General features: G+C 44.6%; 1 protein-coding gene across 1 annotated transcript in view; it reads right to left on the bottom strand.

Moving 5' to 3' along the window:
- Positions 1–11,514: 11,514 nt before the first annotated feature.
- LOC112237275 (alpha-(1,6)-fucosyltransferase) overlaps positions 11,515–24,002 on the bottom strand; it is a 189,347-nt gene continuing 176,859 nt past the window's right edge. Inside the window, exons 7-10 of the mRNA XM_042300977.1 lie at positions 19,979–20,225; positions 14,761–14,937; positions 14,418–14,568; positions 11,515–13,487 (exon numbers count right to left, since the gene is read on the bottom strand). Coding sequence (XP_042156911.1) covers positions 13,146–13,487; positions 14,418–14,568; positions 14,761–14,937; positions 19,979–20,225 — 917 coding nt within the window. The 3' untranslated portion in view covers positions 11,515–13,145. The remainder of the gene's footprint in view (positions 13,488–14,417; positions 14,569–14,760; positions 14,938–19,978; positions 20,226–24,002) is intronic.

The following is a 24,002-nucleotide window of genomic DNA, read 5'->3' as shown; positions in this document are numbered from 1 at the left end:
GGCCGCAGACTTTGGCTACGGAACTCTAAGATCTAAGACTGAGACCTGTTACGGAGGTTTATAGCATGGGTGAATCATATTCATATCATACCCAAGAGTAAACTTTAAAAAAACATCTCTGGGTGCACCTTACAAGACAATAACCACGTGTTCTCTCTGAGAGTTACAATAGTTTAAACAATTAGTCCACAAGTAAATAGAGAGGAGAATCGGCCAGTTAAAAACCTGAATGCACCCCCACCCGGGGACCGCTGGCCAATTAACAGAATAATTAACTGAACTAACTTCTTAAATAACTGCTGTAGAGTGCGGCAACAGCGTCACGTTTGTTTAAATTAAACTGCCCTCCACTTAGCTAGTGCATTTAGAAAGCCCAGGAGGCCCCTCTTACCCATTGAAAGAGCTGTTCATTGAAACGCTCTGGGCTAGGAGAAAAGACGTGTTTGTGTGTGGTTATCAGCCCAGACTAAATTTGTTCCGAATTGTTGTCAGAAAGGGGAAAAGCAATAAAAACCTATTTTCTCCCTCGTACGCACAAAACTCATCTCCCCACTAGCACGGTGCTTTATCTTGTGGCTGCCCAATGAAGCATGCAGATCACTGATGGAATTAAAGGAGGACTATGTAATGAAGCTCCAATACACCGCCGGTGCTGGGTAGACAAGGATACAACATAAATAAAACATATAAAAAGATATAATAAACATCTCAGACGTTGTAGGAAGTAGAACACTTGATGTGAGAGAGGAGGGAAGTACTATGTACAGTGACCTCCTGTTTCACATGGTTCTGTGTGGTTCAGAAGGTAGAGCATGGCACTTACACTGCCAGGGTTCTGGGTTTGATTTCCACTTTGTGGATGAAAGTGTCTGCTAAATGGCATAGAAGTTCATCTCTGGAGGCAGATTTGTTCAGTGGGTTGATTCAACAACTCCTGTAGACTTACAGCAGTATCTAGAGCCTACAATCGGTTATCGCTGGACCTCGCTGGGGACTTTACATGAAGGGTTATACATAAGGTATTTATAACACATAACGCTTGTTTGTCAATCTAAGTTAACATAATAAAATATCCCCATCAAAATCTGCCAGTTTAAACTAAAGATATTTGTTTGAATTGGGTGGTGTCTCAATCCACCACATCCGCCTATGTCTAACTCACCCATCTGCGGTGGATGGTGGCCAAGCTACAGCTGTGTTTGTCAGACCATGAGACTTCCCAAAAATCGATTTCTCACGAAAACGTCTGTAGCATTGGAACGGATTGGCCTAGAACCTAATATGACCACTCTATGGAAAGATGAGACACACAAGTGCCACAGGACTCATCTGACGGTAACCCATACAAATGAATGAAAGTATGGAGGTAGTTTTGTGCCAACAAAAGCAATGGGTTAAATATGTGTCTCAAAATCATTTATTTTTACTGAGCTTTCTTATATCTCCATGATTAAGGAAAGACACTTCAAAAAAGTAATCCTTATGATTTTTCTTTTGTCTTTATGCCATTTAAAGGCCAAGTTCTTTATTTGATCAAATACATTTTGTATGTATTTTTCTTATATCTAAAGAGTTTCTAAAATTCAAAATCAAACAGCTAAATAATCCATGGTTTGACCTTCTTAAAACAATGCCATTGTCACTTTCTGACCTTAGTTCCTTTGTTTTGTCTTTTGTTTTAGTATGGTCAGGGCGTGAGTTGGGTGGGTTGTCTATGTTAGTTTGTCTATGATTTTCTATTTCGGTATTTGGCCTGGTATGGTTCTAAATCAGAGGCAGCTGTCAATCGTTGTCCCTGATTGAGAACCATATTTAGGTAGCCTGTTTTCCATTGTGTTTTGTGGGTGGTTATTTTCTGTTTAGTGTTGTGTTGCACCTTACAGGACTGTTCATTGGTTGTTTATTGTTTTGTTTTCAGTGTTCATTAAAATATTTAAAATATGAACACTTACCACCCTGCACCTTGGTCCTCCTCTCCTTCCCCAGACGACAAATGTTACAGCCATATGTTAGCTTATTAGACCACCCCCAACAGTTTAGACTTTTAGAGGTTTAAAGGAACATATGACACTCACTTATAATATATGCCACTTTTATGCAAAGCACCTTACAGTCATGCATGCATACATTTTACATGTGGGTGGTCCATATGTAAAAAAATACCCTACCCTGGCGTTACAAGCATCATGGCTTTACCAACTAAACTACCACTTATGTCATGAACGCATACTGGTTGTAGTTCTCTGATGCTTCTTTCTCAATGAATCTTTCCTTTATTCCTTGCGTCCTCTTTCCTCGCCTCTTTCTCAAAAAGGATTGGAGAAGAAGGTCCACAGAGGGACATTGGACCTTCTCTTCCAATACGGTTGAGAACCCCCCTGAAAAAACCTCAGCATAGACCAGCATTGTGGTCTCGTTGGTGACTATCTTCGTTGTGTTTTCACTAATGACCAACCTTTGTTGTGTTTTTGCTGGTGACAAACCAGCCTTTGTTGTGTTTTCGCTGGTGACCGGCCTTCGATGTGTTTTGGACACTGGTGACCCGTGTAAGCGGTCTCTCCAAAGATGTCTGGGATCTGGCTGGGCCACTCAAGGACATTCAGAGGCTTGTACCGAAGCCACTCCTGCGTTGTCTTGGCTGTGTACTTAGGGTAATTGTCCTGTTGGAAGGTGAACCTTCGCCCCAGTCTGAGGTCCTGACCGCTCTAGAGCAGGTTATCATCAAGGATCACTCTGTACTTTGCTCCATTCATCTTTCCCTCGATGCTGACTAGTCTCGCAGTCCCTGCTGCAGAAAACCATTCTCGCAGCATGATGCTGTCACCACCATGCTTCACCGTAGGGATGGTGCCTGGTTATCTCCAGAACTTACACTTGGCATTCAGGCTCAATCTTCGTTCCATCAGACCAGATAATCTTGTTTCTCGTGGTCTGAGAGTCCTTTTGGTGCATTTTGGCAAACTGCAAGCGGGCTGTCATGTGCATTTGTGCATTTTACTTAGGATTGGCTTCCGTCTGGCCACTCTACCACAAAGGCCTGGTGGAGTGCTGCAGAAGGTGATGAAGAAGGTTCCTGTTCTTTCCCTCTCCACCATGTTCACCTTTTATGTTACACTGTTAAAAGTTCCTGTCATTTTGTGGTACACTACGGGCTACTCGTTTTAGTGAAAGTAAGGTACACCACAACAAGTTATAGAATTTTTACAGCTGAATGAAGGTGTTATTGCTCTAAAAGCAGTGATGGAAAATGTACCCAATTGTCTTACTTGAGTAAAAGTAAAGGTACCTTAATAGAAAATGACTCAAATAAAAGTGAAAGTCACCCAATAAAATCCAACTTGTATTTGGTTTTAAATATACATAAGTACTAAAAGTAAATGTAATTGCAAAAATCCAACTATAATTTATTTCAAATTCCTTATCAGCTCACAGGCAGTAGGGATGTTCTCTTTTAGTGTGTAAATTGGATCATTTTCCTGTCCTGATAAGCATTCAAAATGTAACTAGTACTTTTGGGTTTCAGGAATGTAGTGAAGTAAAGTACCCTAAAAAACGACTTAAGTATTGCTTTCAATTATTGTTACTTAAACATTTTACACCACCGTGTAAAATGACATTATGCTGCTGAATGTCGCTTACTTGAGACTATACCTCACAACCTCTTGATTGCTAATGACCTGAATTTCCTGCTACGCCACCAGGTCTGTGGGCATGACAGAGATTGACCATAGATTTAGTGCCAAGAATACATTTCTGCACTTTGCTAAAAGTTGCCCAGAATCAAGTCAATAATTTTCAGATTATCTGACAACACCAACGTAAAAATTGGCATTGCTCAGGGATACTTGATTTAAAGTGTGCATAAATCCTTTGGGGATTTGAACTTGCAAGCTTTTGGGCAGAAGTGCATTAATGTTTCAGAAGTGCCCGCAGGTCCATCTTTAGTTAGCCAGCAGCGTACCACCCTGCATACCACTGCTGGCTTGCTTCTGAAGCTAAGCAGTGTTGGTCCTGGTCAGTCCCTAAATTCGAGACCAGATGCTGCTGTAAGTGGTGTTGGAGGCTCAGTAAGAAAAATATTCCAATTCCCCTGGGCAATGATTGGGGACATTGTGTATGGTGCTGTCTTTTGGATGAGATGTTAAATGGGTGACCTTACTCTCTGTGGTCACTAAAGATCCCATGACACTCATTGTAAGAGTAAGGGTGTTAATCCCGGTGTCCTGGCTAAATTCCCTATCACACCATCATGGCCACCTCATCATCCCCAGCTTTCAATTGGCTCATTCATCCCCCTTCTGTCCTCTCTAACTAATCACCAGATTGCTATAAATAAGAATGTGTTCTCAGTAAATGTACCTGGAAAAATAAGGGTTCAAAAAATTAACACTACAACATACACAGTGCCTTCGGAAAGTATTCAGATCCCTTGACTTTTTCCACATTTTGTTACGTTACAGCCTTATTCTAAAATTGATTAAATCATCTGTCTTTTGGTGTTTGCGTGACACAACAGTGGTAGGCTTGATTACCAACAACGACAAGACGGCCTACAGGGAGGAGGTGAGGGCCCTCGGAGTGTGGTGTCAGGAAAATAACCTCACACTCAACGTCAACAAAACTAAGGAGATGATTGTGGACTTCAGGAAACAGCAGAGGGAACACCCCCCTATCCACATTGATGGAACAGTAGTGGAGAGGGTAGTAAGTTTTAAGTTCCTCGGCGTACACATCACAGACAAACTGAATTGGTCCACCCACACAGACAGCATCTTGAAGAAGGCGCAGCAGCGCCTCTTCAACCTCAGGAGGCTGAAGAAATTCGGCTTGTCACCAAAAGCACTCACAAACTTCTACAGATGCACAATCGAGAGCATCCTGTCGGGCTGTATCACCGCCTGGTACGGCAACTGCTCCGCCCACAACCGTAAGGCTCTCCAGAGGGTAGTGAGGTCTGCACAATGCATCACCGGGGGCAAACTACCTGCCCTCCAGGACACCTAGACCACCTGATGTCACAGGAAGGCCATAAAGATCATCAAGGACAACAACCTCCCGAGCCACTGCCTGTTCACCCCGCTATCATCCAGAAGGCGAGGTCAGTACAGGTGCATCAAAGCTGGGACCGAGAGACTGAAAAACAGGTTCTATCTTAAGGCCATCAGACTGTTAAACACCCACCACTAATATTGAGTGGCTGCTGCAAACACACTGACTCAACTCCAGCCACTTTAATAATGGGAATTGATGGGAAATGATGTATCACTAGCCACTTTAAACAATGCTACCTAATATAATGTTTACATACCCTACATTATTCATCTCATATGTATATGTACGTATATACTGTACTCTATATCATCTACTGCATCTTTATGTAATACATGTATCACTAGCCACTTTAACTATGCCACTTTGTTTACATACTCATCTCATATGTATATATTGCACTCAATACCATCTACTGTACCTTGCCTATGCCACTCTGTACCATCACTCATTCATATATCTTTATGTACATATTCTTTATCCCCTTACACTTGTGTCTATAAGGTAGTAGTTTTGGAATTGTTAGCTAGATTACTTGTTGGTTATTACTGCATTGTCAGAACTAGAAGCACAAGCATTTCGCCACACTCGCATTAACATCTGCTAACCATGTGTATGTTACAAATAAAATTTGATTTGATTTGATTTGATGGGCTTTCTTATTTATAGCTAGGTTACCCGCCCTTGTTTTGTGCGGGATTACTCTTATGTTACGTGTGTATGATTTTGGTGTTCGTGCTCTGGACCTGGTACCCTGTGTGTTTGGGTTGGTCCATATGTTCCGCGCCCTGTGTTGTGGGCATTGTTTTCGGTGCAATATTAAAGTGCACTTCTTCCTGTGGAACTATATGCTCTCTGCGCCTGATTCTTCCTCATGCACCTAGTTTCTCGTGACAGAATCCCGCACATCTTTGGAAATGGAATCAGCAGGAGCAGCCGCACCTCCTCTCCCATCGATGGAGGTGAGGGTCCTCCATCACACCAGCATTCTCCACCGTATAGGATCGGCCATGGATCTGATGATGGAAAGGATGGACCGATGGGAGAGGAGTGGCCTTTCCACCTCATCTCCAGCATCCCCCCCACCTCCTACCCCTGCTATAGCATCCGGCTCCGGGGCTCTGCGTCTGGCGCTCCCTAGGGAGTATGATGGGACGGCGGCTGGGTGTCAGGGGTTCCTCCTCCAACAGGAACCATACCTGGCGACCGTCCTACTCCCTCCGGGGAGGAGAGCGTGAGCGTCCTCGTCTCCTGTCTGACGGGACGAGCCCTGGAGTGGGCTAACGCAGTGTGGAATGGCCCAGACTCGAGGAGGGATCATTACCCCGAGTTCATCCGCCGATTCCGAGCCGTGTTCGATCACCCACCAGAGGGTCGTGCGGCAGATGAATGGCTGTTCCACCTGCGACAGGAGACGAGGAGTGCGCAGGACTTTGCCATGGAGTTCAGGACCTTGGCCGCAGGAGCGGGGTGTAACGACAGGGCTTTGATAGACCACTGCCGCTGTAGCCTCAGGGAGGACGACCACAGGAAGCTAGCATGTCGGGACACCACCCTCAGTTTGGATGAACTTATAGACATGTCCATTGACAACCTGTTGTTTCCACCTCCCCATGGAGTTAGGGGGGTCTGCATTGAGGGGGACCGCACCAGTTGTGGTCGGTGAGGACACACGGCCGACCGGTGCTGGAGGAGCTCATCTGGGAGTCGGGAGGGCAGGCGGAGCACTACTCGGTCACCCCAGGTGAGTCAGCACCAGACTCACCCAGAGCTTCCTGTCGGTCATATGTTTGTGTTAACCTCTTTTCCTGGGGTTTCTCCCTCTCTACAGCATAAGGCGCTAGTCGATTCAGGCGCAGCTGGGAACTTCATGGATCGTGGGCTCACGTTAAGGCTAGGAATTCCCCTGGTGTCGTTAGACTTACCTTTCCCCGTGCAATCCTTAGATAGCCGACCATTAGGGTCAGGAGTAGTCAGGGAGGCCATGGTGCCACTGGACATGGTAACGCAGGGGGGTCATAAGGAGCGGATTAGTCTATTCCTTATCGATTCACCTGCATTTACAGTAGTGTTGGGAATTCCCTGGCTAGCTCATCACAACCCAGTGATTTCCTGGCGACAGGGGGCTCTTAGAGGGTGGTCAGAGGAGTGTTCAGGCAGGTGTATAGAAGTTTCCGTTGGCGCGACTACGGTGGAGAGTCCAGACCAGGTTTCCACCGTGCGCATTCCCTCTGAATATGCCGATTTGGCTATCGCCTTCTGTAAAAGGAAGGTGACCCAATTACCACCCCATCGTCGAGGGGACTTGCGCGATAGACCTCCTGGAGAATGCGGCACTTCCTAGGAGTCACGTGTACCCATTCTCCCAGGAGGAGACAGTAGCTATGGAGACATATGTTGCTGAATCGCTGGGACAGGGGTACATTCGGCCCGTCTCTTCAAGCTTCTTTTTTGTGAAGAAGAAGCAGGGAGGTCTGCGCCCGTGCATTGATTATCGAGGTCTAAATTCTATCACAATGGGTTTTAGTTATCCACTACCTCTCATCGCTACGGCGGTGGAATCATTTCACGGGGAGCACTTCTTCACAAAACTGGACCTGAGGAGTGCGTATAATCTGGTGCGTATCCGGGGAGGAGATGAGTGGAAAATCGCATTTAGTACCACATCTGGCCATTATGGGTACCTCGTCATGCCATATGGGTTGAAGAATGCTCCAGCCATCTTCCAATCCTTCGTAGACGAGATTCTCCGAGACCTGCTCGGGCAGGGAGTGGTAGTGTACATCGATGACATCCTGATCTATTCTGCCACACACGTGGTGCACGTGTCTCTGGTGCGTAAGGTACTTGGGCGACTGCTGGAGCATGACCTGTATGTCAAGGCCGAGAAATGTGTGTTCTTCAAACAGGCCGTTTCCTTCCTGGGTTATCGTATTTCCACCTCCGGGGTGGTGATGGAGTGTGACCGCGTTACAGCCGTGCGTAATTGGCCGACTCCGACCACGGTGAAAGAGGTGCAATGGTTTTTAGGGTTTGCCAATTACTGCCGGAGGTTTATCCGGGGTTTTGGTCAGGTGGCTGCTCCCATTACCTCACTGCTGAAGGGGGGACCGGTGTGCTTGCATTGGTCAGCAGAGGCGGGCAGAGATTTCAGTCGTCTGAAGGAGCTGTTCACCAATGCGTCCGTGTTGGCGCATTTGGGCCCCTCTTTAGTGTTCATAGTGGAGGTGGACGCGTCCGAGGCTGGGTTAGGGACCGTGCTGTCCCAGCGCTTGGGCGTACCACCAAAGCTCTGCCCTTGTGCCTTCTTTTCGAGGAAGCTCGGTCCGGTGGAGCGAAACTATGAGGTGGGGGACCGGGAGTTGTTAGCTGTAGTCAAGGCTCTGCAGGTGTGGAGACATTGGCTTGAGGGGGCTAAGCACCCTTTTCTCATCTGGACTGACCATCGTAATCTCGAGTATATCCGGGCAGCGATGTTCAAAGGACACCTATATATATTTTTTTTATAAAAGAAAGATGAGTGAAGCAATGTACAGAGAGATCCTTATGTGTCATAGTGTGTAGATGAGAAAGACAAACATTTAACACATTTTAGACTAAGGCTGTAATGTAACATCAATTTTGAAAAGGTCAAGGGGTCTGAATACTTACCGAATGCACTGTATCCACATACTCTCAAAATTAGGGAACAGTGTTGTTCCCTAAAGTACAAAAACGTCAAAGGTTCACATGGTACTGGTTCTCTTTAGGGTACATGTGAATATAATCTAGTATAATTGTATAAAAGTAAAAATGTTCTACCCAATATTTTGAATATAAGGTATAATCATCACTGCTCTTTGAAATGTAGATGGGTCAACGTACCTGTGCGGTGTATTAGCTTATTTGTGGGCGTGAACTTATACATATGTGTATTTGTGCCAACCGTCAGTGGAAGTGTTGAATCAGTTTAAGTGGTTGATGGTTATGTTGTCAAAGGCTGAGCACCTCTTTTGCTTTTGGAGTAGATAAATTAGGTGCTCAACCTTCAACATAACAATAAAACCACGTAAACTGTTACAACACCGCTAACGGTTGGCACACAAATGCAACACATTTTAGATCATGCCCCCAAATATGCCCCCACTGGCAAATCGTCCCCCCTTAGGGCTCTATTACATCCGTATCATGGAAATTCAGTGTTACAGCGGGATTGAAATGTAAAGGCATGTTCCTGTGTTAGCGTAGACAAATGTTGGCTCAATAGAAAATGAGCTTTACATTTATTTCGTGCAATTCAGCGATACAGCGAAACAATTCAGCGATACAGATTGACAAAAGCTACTTACATGTCAAAGTGCAGTGAAAGTAAGGTAAGGAACAAGTCATTTTACAACAATAACACCTTTATTCAATTGTAAAAGTACTGTATTTTCACTGCAACTCAGTAGCCAGTAACTTACTGTCAAATGATTGAGTAATTTTTTACTGTGTGTGCCATAAGTATTTCTGAAGTATCCTATAAGTATAACTGTAGAACGTGTCATTGGTTGTTCATGAGAGGGTTCTAAATTCAATTCTAAATGGTTCACCTACAGGAACAATTCGAAGGGTACTACGTGTCACCCAAAAGGTTTCCCTCATAGGGACAAATGACATAATGCCGATTGGTTCTAATCTTTTAACAATCTTTATGATACACTATAAAAAACCTTAACTTGTTTTTACAGTAACTTACTGGAAGCCAGTTACCTTTAAGTTACTGTAAAAAAGAAAGTACAGTATGTTACCATAACTTCAAAATAATGTTTGGTTTACCAGTACATTACTGTGAAGAAGTGCTTTCTTTACAGTAATGTAATGTTACACCAAAGTGTCTTTATAATTTATGGTAACATAATGTATGTTTTGTTCACTGGCTGGATTCCAACATCACTTTGCAAGACAGCATAATGTGACTTGATGTTGGTTTTGATTTAGCCTATGCTGGTCAGCAGTGTCCAAAACACAGCGAAGGCTGGCCTCCAGCAGAAGCACAATGAAGGCTGGTCACCAGCGAAAACACAACATAACCAGCTAGACCATGCTGGTCAGACCAGCTTGACCAACTAGACCATGCTGGTCAGACCAGCTTGACCATCTAGACCATACTGGTCTGCCAGCATAACCAGTTACACCATGCTGGTGTAATTACATTTACATTTTAGCCATTTGCAGCTTGACCAGCATCCAACCAGCACTGACCAGCATAGACTAGCATGGACTAGCATGGACCAGCATAGACCACCATGGATCAGCATAGACCAGCACAGACCAGCATAGAGCAGCATAGACGGCATGAACGAGTGTTGAATTTCCGGCCAAGGGTGGTCCATTTAAAAATCATTACTTCCTCCCTCGCCCATTGCCCTGCAAGTGTATACTCGTCAGCCGTCATGATATGTCATCAGAAGTGTCCACTTAATTTGAGGGCTGAGGGGATAGCGTGTGTCTTTTAAGTGTTTGGACCGCAGTCTGAGCCCTTGAAATGTTTGGTGTGCACTTGTTGGCCATCTTGATGGGGTCAGGTGACTCATGACTGGTTAGCTGATGTTCATCTGATAGCCTCCTGGGTGGCGCAGTGGTTAAGGGCGCTGTACTGCAGCGCCAGCTGTGCCACCAGATACTCTGGGTTCACGCCCAGGCTCTGTCGTAACTGACCGTGACCGGGAGGTCTGTGGAGCGACGCACAATTGGCCTAGCGTCGTCCGGGTTAGGGAGGTGTTGGCCGGTAGGGATATCCTTGTCTCATCGTGCACCAGTGACTCCTGTGGCGGGTCGGGTGCAGTGCGCTCTAACCAAAGTTGCCAGGTGCACAGTGTTTCCTCCGACACATTGGTGCGGCTGGCTTCCGGGTTGGATGCGCGCTGTGTTAAGAAGCAGTGCGGCTTGTGTATCGGAGGACGCATGACTTTCAACCTTTGTCTCTCCCGAGCCCATACGGGAGTTGTAGCGATGAGACAAGATAGTAGCTACTAAAACAATTGGATACCATGAAATTGGGGAGAAAACAGGGTAAAAAACTGTTGTTACTAGGAGGCCATCTTGATTTGGGACACTGACAGAGAGACGGTAGAGAAAGCGAGACATTCCACACCCTTGTTTTTCCCTCACTCTGGTTCCCTCTCACGCATGCTCACCCGAGAGAGGGAACATTTGAATATTCTTTACAATGCTAAACCTCTTGAGTGAACTATCTTCATTTATCCACCATCTTTATTGACATTAGTAGGTTCTTATTGAAGAATTCATAACGACCTTCATGAGAGTAGCAGTGTCATCCATAACAACCTTCATAACACATTTAAGAGGATATTTTTTTTGGCGGGGTGGTGGTTGAGCATAGAGGTGGAAGCATAGAGGAAGCTCAATGGAAGCATTGAGCATAGAGGTCTTCATCACGATCGACTACAAACCTCTAATAACATAGCATTGTCAACATAGGCATCTCTTTTTTTCCTAATTTATTTGAAACATGAATGTTAGAACTAAAAAACAACAACAACAAACAGACGGACTGAACAGACGTAGAGATGTGAAAAGGACATTAGCTCGGTGGAGTCCATTGGTGAGCCTGAAGAGGGCTTCTGTGTGCACCATAGTTCAAAGGTCATCATAGGTCACCATAGTTCAAAGGTCATCATAGGTCACCATAGAGCACACACACACACAAACACACACAGCATCTCTCATAATCTTTCACACACACACACATCATATACAGTACAACGCACCAGCACCTGACACAAACATGTTAAAAAGCACATTAAGGTGGAATAAAAATAATTGCACATGAGGATACAAGATGTAGGACTGTTGGAGATGTAGGACTGTTGGAGATGTAGGACTGTTGGAGATGTAGGACTGTTGGAGATGTAGGACTGTTGGAGATGTAGGACTGTTGGAGATGTAGGACTGTTGGAGATGTAGAATTGTTGAGATGTAGGACTGTTGGAGATGTAGGACTGTTGGAGATGTAGGACTGTTGGAGATGTAGGACTGTTGGAGATGTAGGACTGTTGGAGATGTAGAATTGTTGAGATGTAGAACTGTTGAGATGTAGGACTGTTGGAGATGTAGGACTGTTGGAGATGTAGGACTGTTGAGATGTAGGACTGTTGGGGATGTAGGACTGTTGAGATGTAGGACTGTTGGAGATGTAGGACTGTTGAGATGTAGGACTGTTGAGATGTAGGACTGTTGGAGATGTAGGACTGTTGGAGATGTAGGACTGTTGGAGATGTAGGACTGTTGAGGTGTAGGACTGTTGGAGATGTAGGACTGTTGGAGATGTAGGACTGTTGAGATGATGGAGATGTAGGACTGTTGAGATGAAGGACTGTTGGAGATGTAGGACTGTTGGAGATGTAGGACTGTTGAGATGAAGGACTGTTGGAGATGTAGGACTGTTGGAGATGTAGGACTGTTGAGATGAAGGACTGTTGGAGATGTAGGACTGTTGGAGATGTAGGACTGTTGGAGCGAAAGGAGAAGGGAGGAACGCAGTGAGTGAATATGGAAAGAGGAAGATACCAGAAACATTCATGAACAAAGGAGAGACAAAAGAAGGCAAGAATACAATTTAAACCACCAAAATAATTTAATAAAAATTAAAACAAGTAACTTTTTCTTGTTTATAATTGTTTTCCAGTCATCGATCCAAGGCTTTTTAAATATTTGTTTTTATCGATCCAAGGCTTGCCCTGATTGGATAGTCCCAGTTGGATAGTCCCATTCCCAGTCTGCCTTGGAGAGTGAGTGTTGTCGGCTACGGACCTTTAATTGTTTTCAGGCTCGTTTGAAATCAATGTTCCTTCCTATTTCTCTATAAAACCCATCTGTGTGCACCGGGACAGGGTGGTGGCAGGTGCAAGATTCCGCAATTTACAGATTCACATCCAGATATACACACTCACACACAAGTAAATGCCCACAGGCAGGCCCACACATTCTCAGTGCAGTCTAATCACCTCCATCTCTTTCTCCCTTTCCCACTGTTCTCTCTGTTCACAACATGTGCAGTCTAACTGATTCAGAGTGTCTCGCTCTCTTTTTATTTTCATCCTTCCCTTCCTTCTTCACTTCCGTTGAGAGTTTGAGAGCAGCTTGTCTGCCTCGGGGTACGTGGGGTACTTTACAGTTTCGATCTTCTCCTTGACTTTGTAGGATGGGTAGAGACCGGTGCGCCCCATTTTACGGTTGACCCCTTTTGAGTAGCCGTCCCAGTGATTCCCTGCCACGCCGATGACATCACCGGGCTCCAGAGGTACGTCCTCTGGGCTGCGGGGGTGGTGGGGGTAGATGGCGATCTGGTTGTGGGCGTTCTGGCCCCCGAAGTAGTAGATGTCGTCTAGTGAGTGAAAGAAGGAGGAGGCATCCGGGTGCAGCGTCTGCATGATCTCGTAGGCCACGCGGCACACCTGGTACAGGGTTACAGGAAACAGGAAGTAGGTATGCAAGAAACAGGAAGTGAGACCAGGAAGTGTGAAGAATCATGTTAACTTAATTACATTCCGTGTATATGGCTGTTTAGATTTATTCAGATGAAAAAGTTACCTGGTCCCAGATCTGTTTGTGTTGTATGAGAGCAAAATTGCAAGATTATGTTATAATACTGTAATTGCATCAAATGGTTGTTTTATGCAACAGAATAGGGGGTTATTAGAACATTCTTATCTGTGTATGTTCTTCTGAGAATGGGCCTCTAGGGGCTTAATGCTGTCAGAAGATTTACGATGCCTTGGGTGATGAACCTAACAAGACCGCATTCCATAGAACAAGTTGGTGTTTCTGTTCTATGAGGTACCAGGGAGAGATGGCTCGGGGCCAGACCCTGGTTTCTACACAATGAGAACAGTCTTTACAGTAGATACTGTCTGCTGTGAATTATCAGTATATTTCATGCAAATCTTAACCTTGTGACCCATTCCATACATCTGTTGTTTGTCATGAATATTCAGGAGGATGTACTTTGTTATAAAAAGGTGTTGTATTCTTTGTCTCTGGGCTCTAAACGAATCATCTGAGGGTGATTCGTCGACCAGACATCTTTATCGTAGAGCACTCAATCGATTCACGTTGTATGTGTGTGTTGTACTGACCTGCTCCCTTATTAATATGTGAATAAAGATTTAGCTTAATTAGAACTCAGACTTGTGTGATACATTTGTCTCTCCTCATTTTATTGTAAAGTAATTAACCACCACAGTTGTCATGCCATCTCTTATGGCCCTTGTTTAACATGACAATGACAATATGAGTTGGCTATTCAGGTAGGTAAGAATATATGTTATTGAATAATGTACTGTATATTCCCATAAATGGTGTTGTTTCGGATATGGCACCCCTACCTGTGAGGAGAAGGTGCAGACCAGGAAGTCAGTCTGTGACAGGAAGTGTATGTCTAGGATCACTCCTCTCAGAGAGTTCTCAGTGTAGCGGTTGTGCAGACCGGCCGACCACGAGATAGAGTTATCACTGATGAACTCATAGTCTAGGTACCTGACGGACACAGCATTGCACATACTATATGGCCTTCTACATACAAACAGAAATACAATCATACACGCTCATACACACACCTACATGCATGTAAACACACACGCATGCACCCATGCACACGCACCCACACACACACACACCACACTCACTCCCTTTTCATTATTCATTATTAGGGTATTGGTGGTTTCTCACTTGGTCTTAGCCTCTTGCAGTAGTGAAGGGTCATCTGTTGCCAGGTAGACTCGTTTCTTGTCCACATGGAAACGTCGGGCCATGTGCTGGAACTGTTCCTCCACGTGAACCATATACTCCTCTATAGGGTGGAATGCTGCTTCCGTCCCCACCTTATCCGTCCTCCGAACATGGACCCTACAGAGAGGGAGGGAGAGAGAAGGGGAAAGGGACAGGGAGAGGGAGGGGAGGGAGGAAGAGAGATGAGGGGGAGAGGATTGGAGAGAGACGGGAGGGAGAGAGAGGGGGAGAGAGGGAGAGCGGGAGGAAGAGAGATGAGGGGGAGAGGATTGGAGAGAGATGGGATTCAGAGAGAGGGGAGAGAGGGAGGAAGAGAGATGAGGGAGAGAGAAGGGGAAAGGGACGGGGAAGGGGGAGGGAGAGAGAGGGAGAGAAGGAGGAAGAGAGATGAAGGGGAAAGGGACGGGGAGAGGGAGGGGAGGGAGAGAGAGGGAGAGCGGGAGGAAGAGAGATGAGGGGAAGAGGATTAGAGAGAGACGGGAGGGAGAGAGAGGGGGGAGAGAGAGGAAGAGAGATGAGGGAGAGAGAAGGGGAAAGGGACGGGGAAGGGGAAGGGGGAGGGAGAGAGAGGGAGAGAAGGAGGAAGAGAGATGAGGGGGAGAGAAGGGGAAAGGGATGGGGAGAGGGAGGGGAGGGAGAGAGAGGGAGAGCGGGAGGAAGAGAGATGAGGGGAAGAGGATTGGAGAGAGACGGGAGGGAGAGAGAGGGGGACAGGGAGGGCGAGAGGGGAAGAGAGAGGGTGAGAGGGGGGAGAGAGGAGGAGAGGGAGGGAGAGAGAAAGGGAGGGAGAAAAAGGGAAAGAGAGGGGGAGAAGGAGGGAGAGAGAGGGGGAGTAGAAGGGAGAGAGAGGGGGAGAGGGAGGGAGAGAGGGGGATGGGAGGGAGAGAGGGGGGAGAGGGGGAAGGGAGATGGGGAGAGGATTGGAGAGATACGGGAGGGAGAGAGAGGGTCAGAGAGAGGGAGAGAGGGGGAGATTGAGGGGGAGAGAAACACTTTCAATCAATACGTTCACTATCAGCTAGCACTGTAATTATTTAGGCAGCATCATTGTGCCCTTGCTAGTCTTGCCGATAATCAGAGAGAGAGAGACAGAAAAGAAAGAAAGAAAAAATGTAATAAGAAAAACAGATAGAAAGAAAGAATGAAAGAAGAAAGATAGAAAGAACAAATTTGTCAATGTAGGAGTAATGAGTGAAAAAGAAAGGCAGAAAGAGAAGAGAAGAAGAAGAAGAGAAGAAGAAGAAGAGAAGAAGAAGAAGAGAAGAAGAAGAGAAGAAGAAGAAGAAAGAAGAAGAAGAGAAGAAGAAGAAGAGAAGAAGAAGAAGAGAAGAAGAAGAAGAGAAGAAGAAGAGAAGAAGAAGAAGAAGAAGAAGAAGAAGAAGAAGAAGAAAGAAGAAGAAGAGAAGAAGAAAGAAGAAGAAGAGAAGAAGAAGAGAAGAAGAAGAAGAAGAGAAGAAGAAGAAGAGAAGAAGAAGAAGAGAAGAAGAAGAGAAGAAGAAGAAGAGAAGAAGAAGAAAGAAGAAGAAGAGAAGAAGAAGAAGAGAAGAAGAAGAAGAAAGAAGAAGAGAAGAAGAAGAAGAGAAGAAGAAGAAGAGAAGAAGAAGAAAGAAGAAGAGAAGAAGAAGAAAGAAGAAGAGAAGAAGAAGAAGAAAGAAGAAGAGAAGAAGAAGAAGAGAAGAAGAAGAGAAGAAGAAGAAGAAGAAGAAGAAAGAAGAAGAAGAGAAGAAGAAGAAGAGAAGGGGTTTGAACGAGAAAGAAGCAAACAAAGGAATAAAGAGCAGCGCTGCATGTGTTTGTGAAACTGAGTGCTTTCTTTGTTTAATCCCTCATTACACAACACATCTATCTATGGTTCAGAAAAGAGAGAGGTAGAGACAAAGGGAATGAGAGAGAGAAAGAAAGGGAGAGATCGGGTGAACTGGCGTGCAAGAGAGCGAGAGGGAACGAGAGAAAGAGAGAAAGAGAGAGAGAGAGAGAGAGAAAAAGAAAAGGAAAGTGAGAGAATGAGAGAAAAAAAACCGCAGTGAGCCCAATTACCAGAACTGTCCTAAGATCATTCAGCCTAGTCCTCAGGATGCTCACTGGAGCTACAAACACCTTTATCTACCCTGCAAATTATATCTGTACACACTCCTGGATCAGAGAGAAAAAAGGGAACGAGAGATTGAGAAGGGTAAGGGGAGGGGTACAGAGTCCTAGGACAGAGGGATTCTCTTGAGCAAAAATCCCAGAACCACACGGGGGGACCTAGTGAATGACCTGCAGAGAGCTGGGATCAAAGATACAAAGCCTACCATCAGTAACACACTACGCCGCCAGGGACTCAAATCCTGAAGTGCCAGACGTGTCCCCCTGCTTAAGCCAGTACATGTCCAGGCCCGTCTGAAGTTTGCTAGAGAGTATTTGGATGATCCAGAAAAAGATTGGGAGAATGTCATATGGTCAGATGAAACCAAAATAGAACTTTTTGGTAAAAACTCAACTCGTCGTGTTTGGAGGACAAAGAATGCTGAGTTGCATCCAAAGAACACCATACCTACTGTGAAGCATGGGGGTGGAAACATCATGCTTTGGGGCTGTTTTTCTGCAAAGGGACCAGGACGACTGATCCGTGTAAAGGAAAGAATGAATGGGGCCATGTATCATGAGATTTTGAGTGAAAACCTCCTTCCATCAGCAAGGGCATTGAAGATGAAATGTGGCTGGGTCTTTCAGCATGACAATGATTCCAAACACACCGCCCGGGCAACGAAGGAGTGTCTTCGTAAGAAGCATTTCAAGGTCCTGGAGTGGCATAGCCAGTCTCCAGATCTCAACCCCATAGAAAATCTTTGGAGGGAGTTGAAAGTCTGTGTTGCCCAGCAACAGGCCCAAAACATCACTGCTCTAGAGGATATCTGCATGGAGGAATGGGCCAAAATACCAGCAACAGTGTGTGAAAACCTTGTGAAGACTTACAGAAAACATTTGATCTCTGTCATTGCCAACAAAGGGTATATAACAAAGTATTGAGATAAACTTTTATTGACCAAATACTTATTTTCCACCATAATTTGCAAATAAATTCATAAAAAATCCTACAATGTGATTTTCTGATTTTTTTTCTCATTTTGTCTGTCATAGTTGAAGAGTACCTATGATGAAAATTACAGGCATCTCTCATCTTTTTAAGTGGGAGAACTTGCACAATTGGTGGCTGACTAAATACTTTTTTGCCCCACTGTAGGCGTACAGAGGCCCACTGTCAGCAACCATCACTCCTGTGTTCCAATGGCACGTTGTGTTAGATAATCCAAGTTATCACTGTAAATGGCGAATTGATCATTGGCAAACCCTTTTGCAATTATGTTAGCGCAGCTGAAAACAGTTGTTCTGATTAAAGAAGCAATAAACCTGGTCTTCTAGACTGGTTGAGTCTAGTCTAAAGAAGAAGACTAGTCTACTTTTGTGGGATCGATTACAGGCTCAAAATGGCCAGAAACAAAGACCTTTCTTATAAAACTCATCAGTCTATTCTTGTTCTGAGAAATGAAGGCTATTCCATGCGAGAAATTGCCATGACACTGAAGATCTCGTACAATGCTGTGTACTTCTCCCTTCACAGAACAGCGCCAACTGGCTCTAACCAGAATAGAAAGAGGAGTGGGAGGCCCTGGTGCACAACTGAGCAAGAGGACAAGTACATTAGAGTGTGTAGTTTGAGAAACAGATGCCTCACAAGTCCTGAACTTGTAGCTTCATTAAATAGTACCCACAAAACACCAGTCTCTACGTCAACAATGAAGAGGCGACTCCAGGATGCTGACCTTCGGATCACAAAGAAGAACATTCGTGAGACGCAGACAAAATGAAAAGATGCTGGAGGAGTGTTTGACGCCATCTGTCAAGCATGGTGGAGGCAATGTGATGGTCTGGGTGTGCTTTGGTGGTAGTGAAGTGGGAGATTTGTACAGGGTTAAAAGGATCTTGAAGAAGGAAGGCTATCACTCCATTTTGCAACGCCATGCCATACCCTGTGGACGGTGCATAATCGGAGCCAATTTCCTCCTAAAACAGGACAATGACACAAAGCACAGCTCAAAACTATGCAAGAACTATTTAGGGAAGAAGCAGTCAGCTGGTATTCTGTCTATAATGGAGTGGCCAGCACAGTCAACGGATTTCAACCCTACTGAGCTGTTGTGGGCTTGACCGTTTGATACGTAAGAAGTGCCCATCAAGCCAATCAAACTTGTGGGAGGTGCTTCAGGGAGCATAGGGTGAAATCTCCTCAGATTAAATTACAAATTGACAACTAGAATGCCAAAGGTATGGAAGGCTATAATTGCAGCAAATGAAGGATTCTTTGACGAAAGCAACGTTTGAAGGACACAATTATTATTTCAATTAAAAATCATTATTTATAACCTTGTCAACGTATTGACTATCTTTCCTATTCATTTTGCAACTAATTTCATGTATGTTTTCATGGAAAACAAGGACATTTCTAAGTGACCCCAAACTTTTGAAAGGTAGTGTATTAGAACATCAGGGGGAGAGTGAGGAGAGGAGATGAGGAGACGACAAAGGGATAGAGATGTGAATAAAGAAGAGAGAGAGAATGGTGGGAAACAGAGACAGTGCTGAATAAAATAAATGAGACAAAGACAAAAGTAGGTGAAAGACAGAAGAATAGAAGGTGTATAATCCTATGAAAGAGAATGTTTGATTGGTAAAGAAGGGAGGATGATTCAAAGAGACATAACGTAGAAGAGGGAGAATGAAAGAGGGCTGGAAATGGTAATGGTGGATAGAGAGAGAGATAAAGGCAGAGTGACAGACAGAGAGAAATAGAGAAAGATGAAGATAACGAATGAGTATGTCAGAAAGAATATTGAAAGAGGGAGGAGGAAGAGAGAGAAACAGAGAGTATTGTGGAGATTTGGAGACAGTTTGAAAGAGAAAGAAAAATAAAGACATAGAAAGAGTTTTTTACACTTCAACAGAAAGGCACAGACAAAAAGGGCTAGAGAAACAGAGAGAGAGAGAGAGAGAGAGAGAGAGAGAGAGAGAGAGAGAGTCAGAAAGACAGACTGGGAGAAACAGACACAAAAGAACAGAGAAAGAGAACAACGGAAACTGAAATTCATAAGAGACAGACAAAAAAAAGAGTACGTACCCTATGATGGGATGCCTGAAACCCAGCTTGGCTGTGGTATCCAGGATCTCCTTCTCCAGCCAGGCCTGAGGATGGACCAGGTACTTGACGAACTGAGACACCCACCACACGGATGGGTCACCATGGAGCCGGTGGAGGCGCTGGGCTAGGTCTTCAGGGATGGACAAGGGCAGGTAGGGGGGGCGGGGCTGAAGGCTGTCCACGATGGGTAACTCCACCACCTGGATGTCCTTGTCATGGGTCTCACCTAGAGAGACGGAGGGAAGAGGGTTACTTAGGAGAAAACACTGGGTCTTTTATGTTCTACACTGGGGCATGGAGAAAACAGCAGAACTTTTACCTGCTGCCCCGGGGTGTGGAGAAAACACAATAACTTTTACCTGCTGCACTGGGGCGTGGAGAAAACACTGGGTCTTTTACCTGCTGCAGTGGGGCGTGGAGAAAACACTGGGTCTTTTACCTGCTGCACTGGGGTGTGGAGAAAACACTGGGTCTTTTACCTTTGGGGCGTGGACACTGGGTCTTTTACCTGCTGCACTGGGGCGTGGATAAAACACTGGGTCTTTTACCTGCTACACTGGGGCGTGGAGAAAAAAACACTGGGTCTTTTACCTGCTACACTGGGGCGTGGATAAAACACTGGATCTTTTACCTGCTGCACTGGGGCGTGGAGAAAACCACAGGTCTTTTACCTGCTACACTGGGGTGTGGAGAAAACACTGGGTCTTTAACCTGCTATACTGGGGTGTGGAGAAAACACTGGGACTTTAACCTGCTACACTGGATGCGCAACTTTTGGCCAATGCAGAACAGAGCGTGAGCAGAGTCCACTTCAAGTGTTCGCGTTCTCGTGAGCTCCATGTCAAATTCTTGAAAATAGAACCAGAGCGTAATGTTACGCTGAGCTGCACTGGTTATGCCCCTGTTTATTTAGCATGAATAGGAGCTGGGCTAGTGTAACATACCAGTTAGGTTGCATCAAACTAGCAATCTGCTGTTACTAACAACAATGTTACCTGTCACTCCACAAAAGCTATGGGAGAGCAACGGAAACAACGACTGCTATGTATCAGAGTGGGGTGATATCACCTGCACAATCTAGCGCACAATGGACGTTAGTCTAGCGCACAATGGACGTTAGTCTAGCGCACAATGGACGTTGGTCTAGCGCACAATGGACGTTGGTCTAGAGGACAATGGATGTTGGTCTAGAAGACAATGGACGTTGGTCTAGAGGACAATGGATGTTGGTCTAGCACACACAGCTAACTAGCACTAACTAGCTAGCTATTTCACATTGACTACACTCACCCTTCTTTGACCCAAATGACCACCTCTTGGGTCCTTTCGTTAGTTTATGCAGATCTAAAAACAAAGATAGGTGAGAGTTGATATCCAAATAACCTTTCTGCTGTATTACTTCTACTCATCCAATGTTGTCGGATCAGAGAAGATAAGGATGAGATGAACTGAGAGGGGGAAGCCATTCTAAACTATTGAGACGTGGCCTTATACTTTAAACCCTCATGAATATACAATCATTGGATTGGTGTAAACTAGACAGTTTCTGATTCCTCATGAAACCCAGACAAAAAATACCATAATTTGGGGGATTTTCACAAATTGTAATCCTTTTCTTAACCATCCTGAGTTTGAAGAGGTGAACGAAAAGCCAGCCCCGTCGCGGAAATACTGCAAAGTTTCTTAGGAGCTAGAAGCTGCCATGTCTGTTGGTGCCATCTTTATAAAACTTCAACAGAGAGAAACTGACAAAAAGGGACGAGTAAAAGGAAGGCTGTGATTGGTTACATTGCCTACTATGCAAATTTCTCTATGTAAAATGGCCATAACTTTAATACTAGCAGAGACGGTGGATCTTTGACATGCAAGTTGAATATATTATGTACAACAATATATTGAAAAATGTGCCAAATATATGTTCTCTATATTCATAAATTAAATCGTTATTGAAATCAAAATAGTCCACTCGATCTATACCATCCAATAGGTTACAGTGAACAAGTGCACACTGGGGGAAAATGGTACAGAATTTAATTGAAGCCAGCCAAATAGAGGGAAGGAGAAAGTCATGTCCATTCAAAACAACAATCCTCTTGCCGTTTCTCTGTCCTTTTTGTCTGTTTCTCTCTGTTGAAGTTTTATAAAACTCTTTCTTTCGCTCTGTTTGTCTTTCAAACTGTCTCCAAATCTTTTTTGTTTCGATCTCCACAATACTCTCTCTGTGTTTCTCTCTCTTCCTCCTCCCTCTTTCAATATTTCTGTCTGACATACACATTCGTTATCTTGATCTTTCACTTTCTGTCTCTCTCTCCCTCTGTCTTTATCCCCACTCCCTCCTGAGTGACAGTTGCTCTTTGGCTGTCCTTCTTTAAATGCCATGGTGAGCCCATCAACTTCCATGGTACAGGGGCTGGCACCAGCTGCTCCAAGAAGGTGTCCTCTAGATGGGCCCTGGGCACAGTGGGCAGAGACGAAGGTTGAGTTGGGCTGATTAGGAAGGTCATCCTCTCTGTGCTCCTTATAGCCTTTCCACCTGGGAGACTGGGTGTTAAGCCTCAGTACACAAACGAGTGGCAAGGGCACATACACGCGCGTGTGTGCACGTGTAGACACACAAGGAAGTGGAGGAACACACACACGCACGGACGCGTACACACACACACAATCTTTTTTTGGTCTAATATCATCTCCCAGAAGGGATATGTTTGGCAGACATCCAGTCTTAAACCAGAGAAAATTGTTTTTACAGTTTCTAAAATAAACTGAGACCACCACCACTGGATTTAATGACGTTGCAACTACAGTGACTCCTTCCATGCAGTGAGACTAATACAACTACAGTGACTCCTTCCATCCAGTGAGACTAATACAACTACAGTGACTCCTTCCATCCAGTGAGACTAATACAACTACAGTGACTCCTTCCATCCAGTGAGACGAATACAACTCCACACAGCTTTCATAAGCCTTTGACAACAGTAGCGGTGCGTGGGTAAAATCACTGGGGAAGCAAAAAAAAATGTACCATATTACAACCTAAGTGTTGTGATAATTGCGTTGTTTGCTTCATATACTTGACACGTGATATATAGGCCTAAAGGCAGAGACAATAAGAGGACACAGTGGCAGAATAAGTTCAAACACACCTTTGTTTTATCACAAAACTGGAAAACAACCCCTGTCCGGTGAAGTCCACAAAGCATATAGCATGTAACAGTTACATGACCTACAGCATGGTCAAGCAAGTTAATGTTTCTGACATTTTCGGAACACTAAACAACTATTGATTTAGAACCACAGAGAGTTCTCGCAAGTCGCTAAGAAAACAGGAGCTACCTCCACTATTAGCAACATTTCAACATCATCAAATCACCTACTGTATGCTTAGTCTAATACACGGACAACTAAAAGATGGCAAAAACTATTTAGTCCAATCAATGTAACCTAAATATGATGTGGCTGTCCATGTTTCTGATTTCTCTCTCTGTGTGTGCATGTGTTTGTGCAAGTAGAAAAAAACATGTTGACTCACCCTACTTGTAAAGAAACACCAATGCCATCCTCCTCTCATGTTGATGAAACGGTCTATCACTCTGTCATACAGTGCACACTTGTATTTGTTGTTGTCATAGGCTATCTAGCTAAAATGCTTGCTTGCTAGCCTAACTTCCTTTCATGGGTAACGTTAGCTCGTTAACAATAGCCTTCTACATCTAGCTACACATTGAACGTCCATCCTCTCAGGCCAAAGGCAGAATGTATTACTTAATGGTTGGATCAGAATCACCGTTATAATCATTGGTCAGTATGGAGAATTAAATTAAACCACAAGTCCAAATCCCTATCTTCATCCATGGCTAATTTTAAAAGGGACAATTTTAGCTAGCTAGCTAACCACTGGACAACAACACAACGAGTTGCAACAATTCAAGTTGTTTGTGTCAATGACATATTTCATCGGAGTGATGCCAAATCCAAACTGGCTTCCCTTGACACTTTTTTT

Source organism: Oncorhynchus tshawytscha, linkage group LG18 (genome assembly GCF_018296145.1).
Source record: "Oncorhynchus tshawytscha isolate Ot180627B linkage group LG18, Otsh_v2.0, whole genome shotgun sequence".
Classification (NCBI taxonomy): Eukaryota; Metazoa; Chordata; class Actinopteri; order Salmoniformes; family Salmonidae; genus Oncorhynchus; species Oncorhynchus tshawytscha.
Note: the sequence above shows the minus strand (reverse complement) of the source record. Positions and strands in the feature narration are given on the sequence as shown.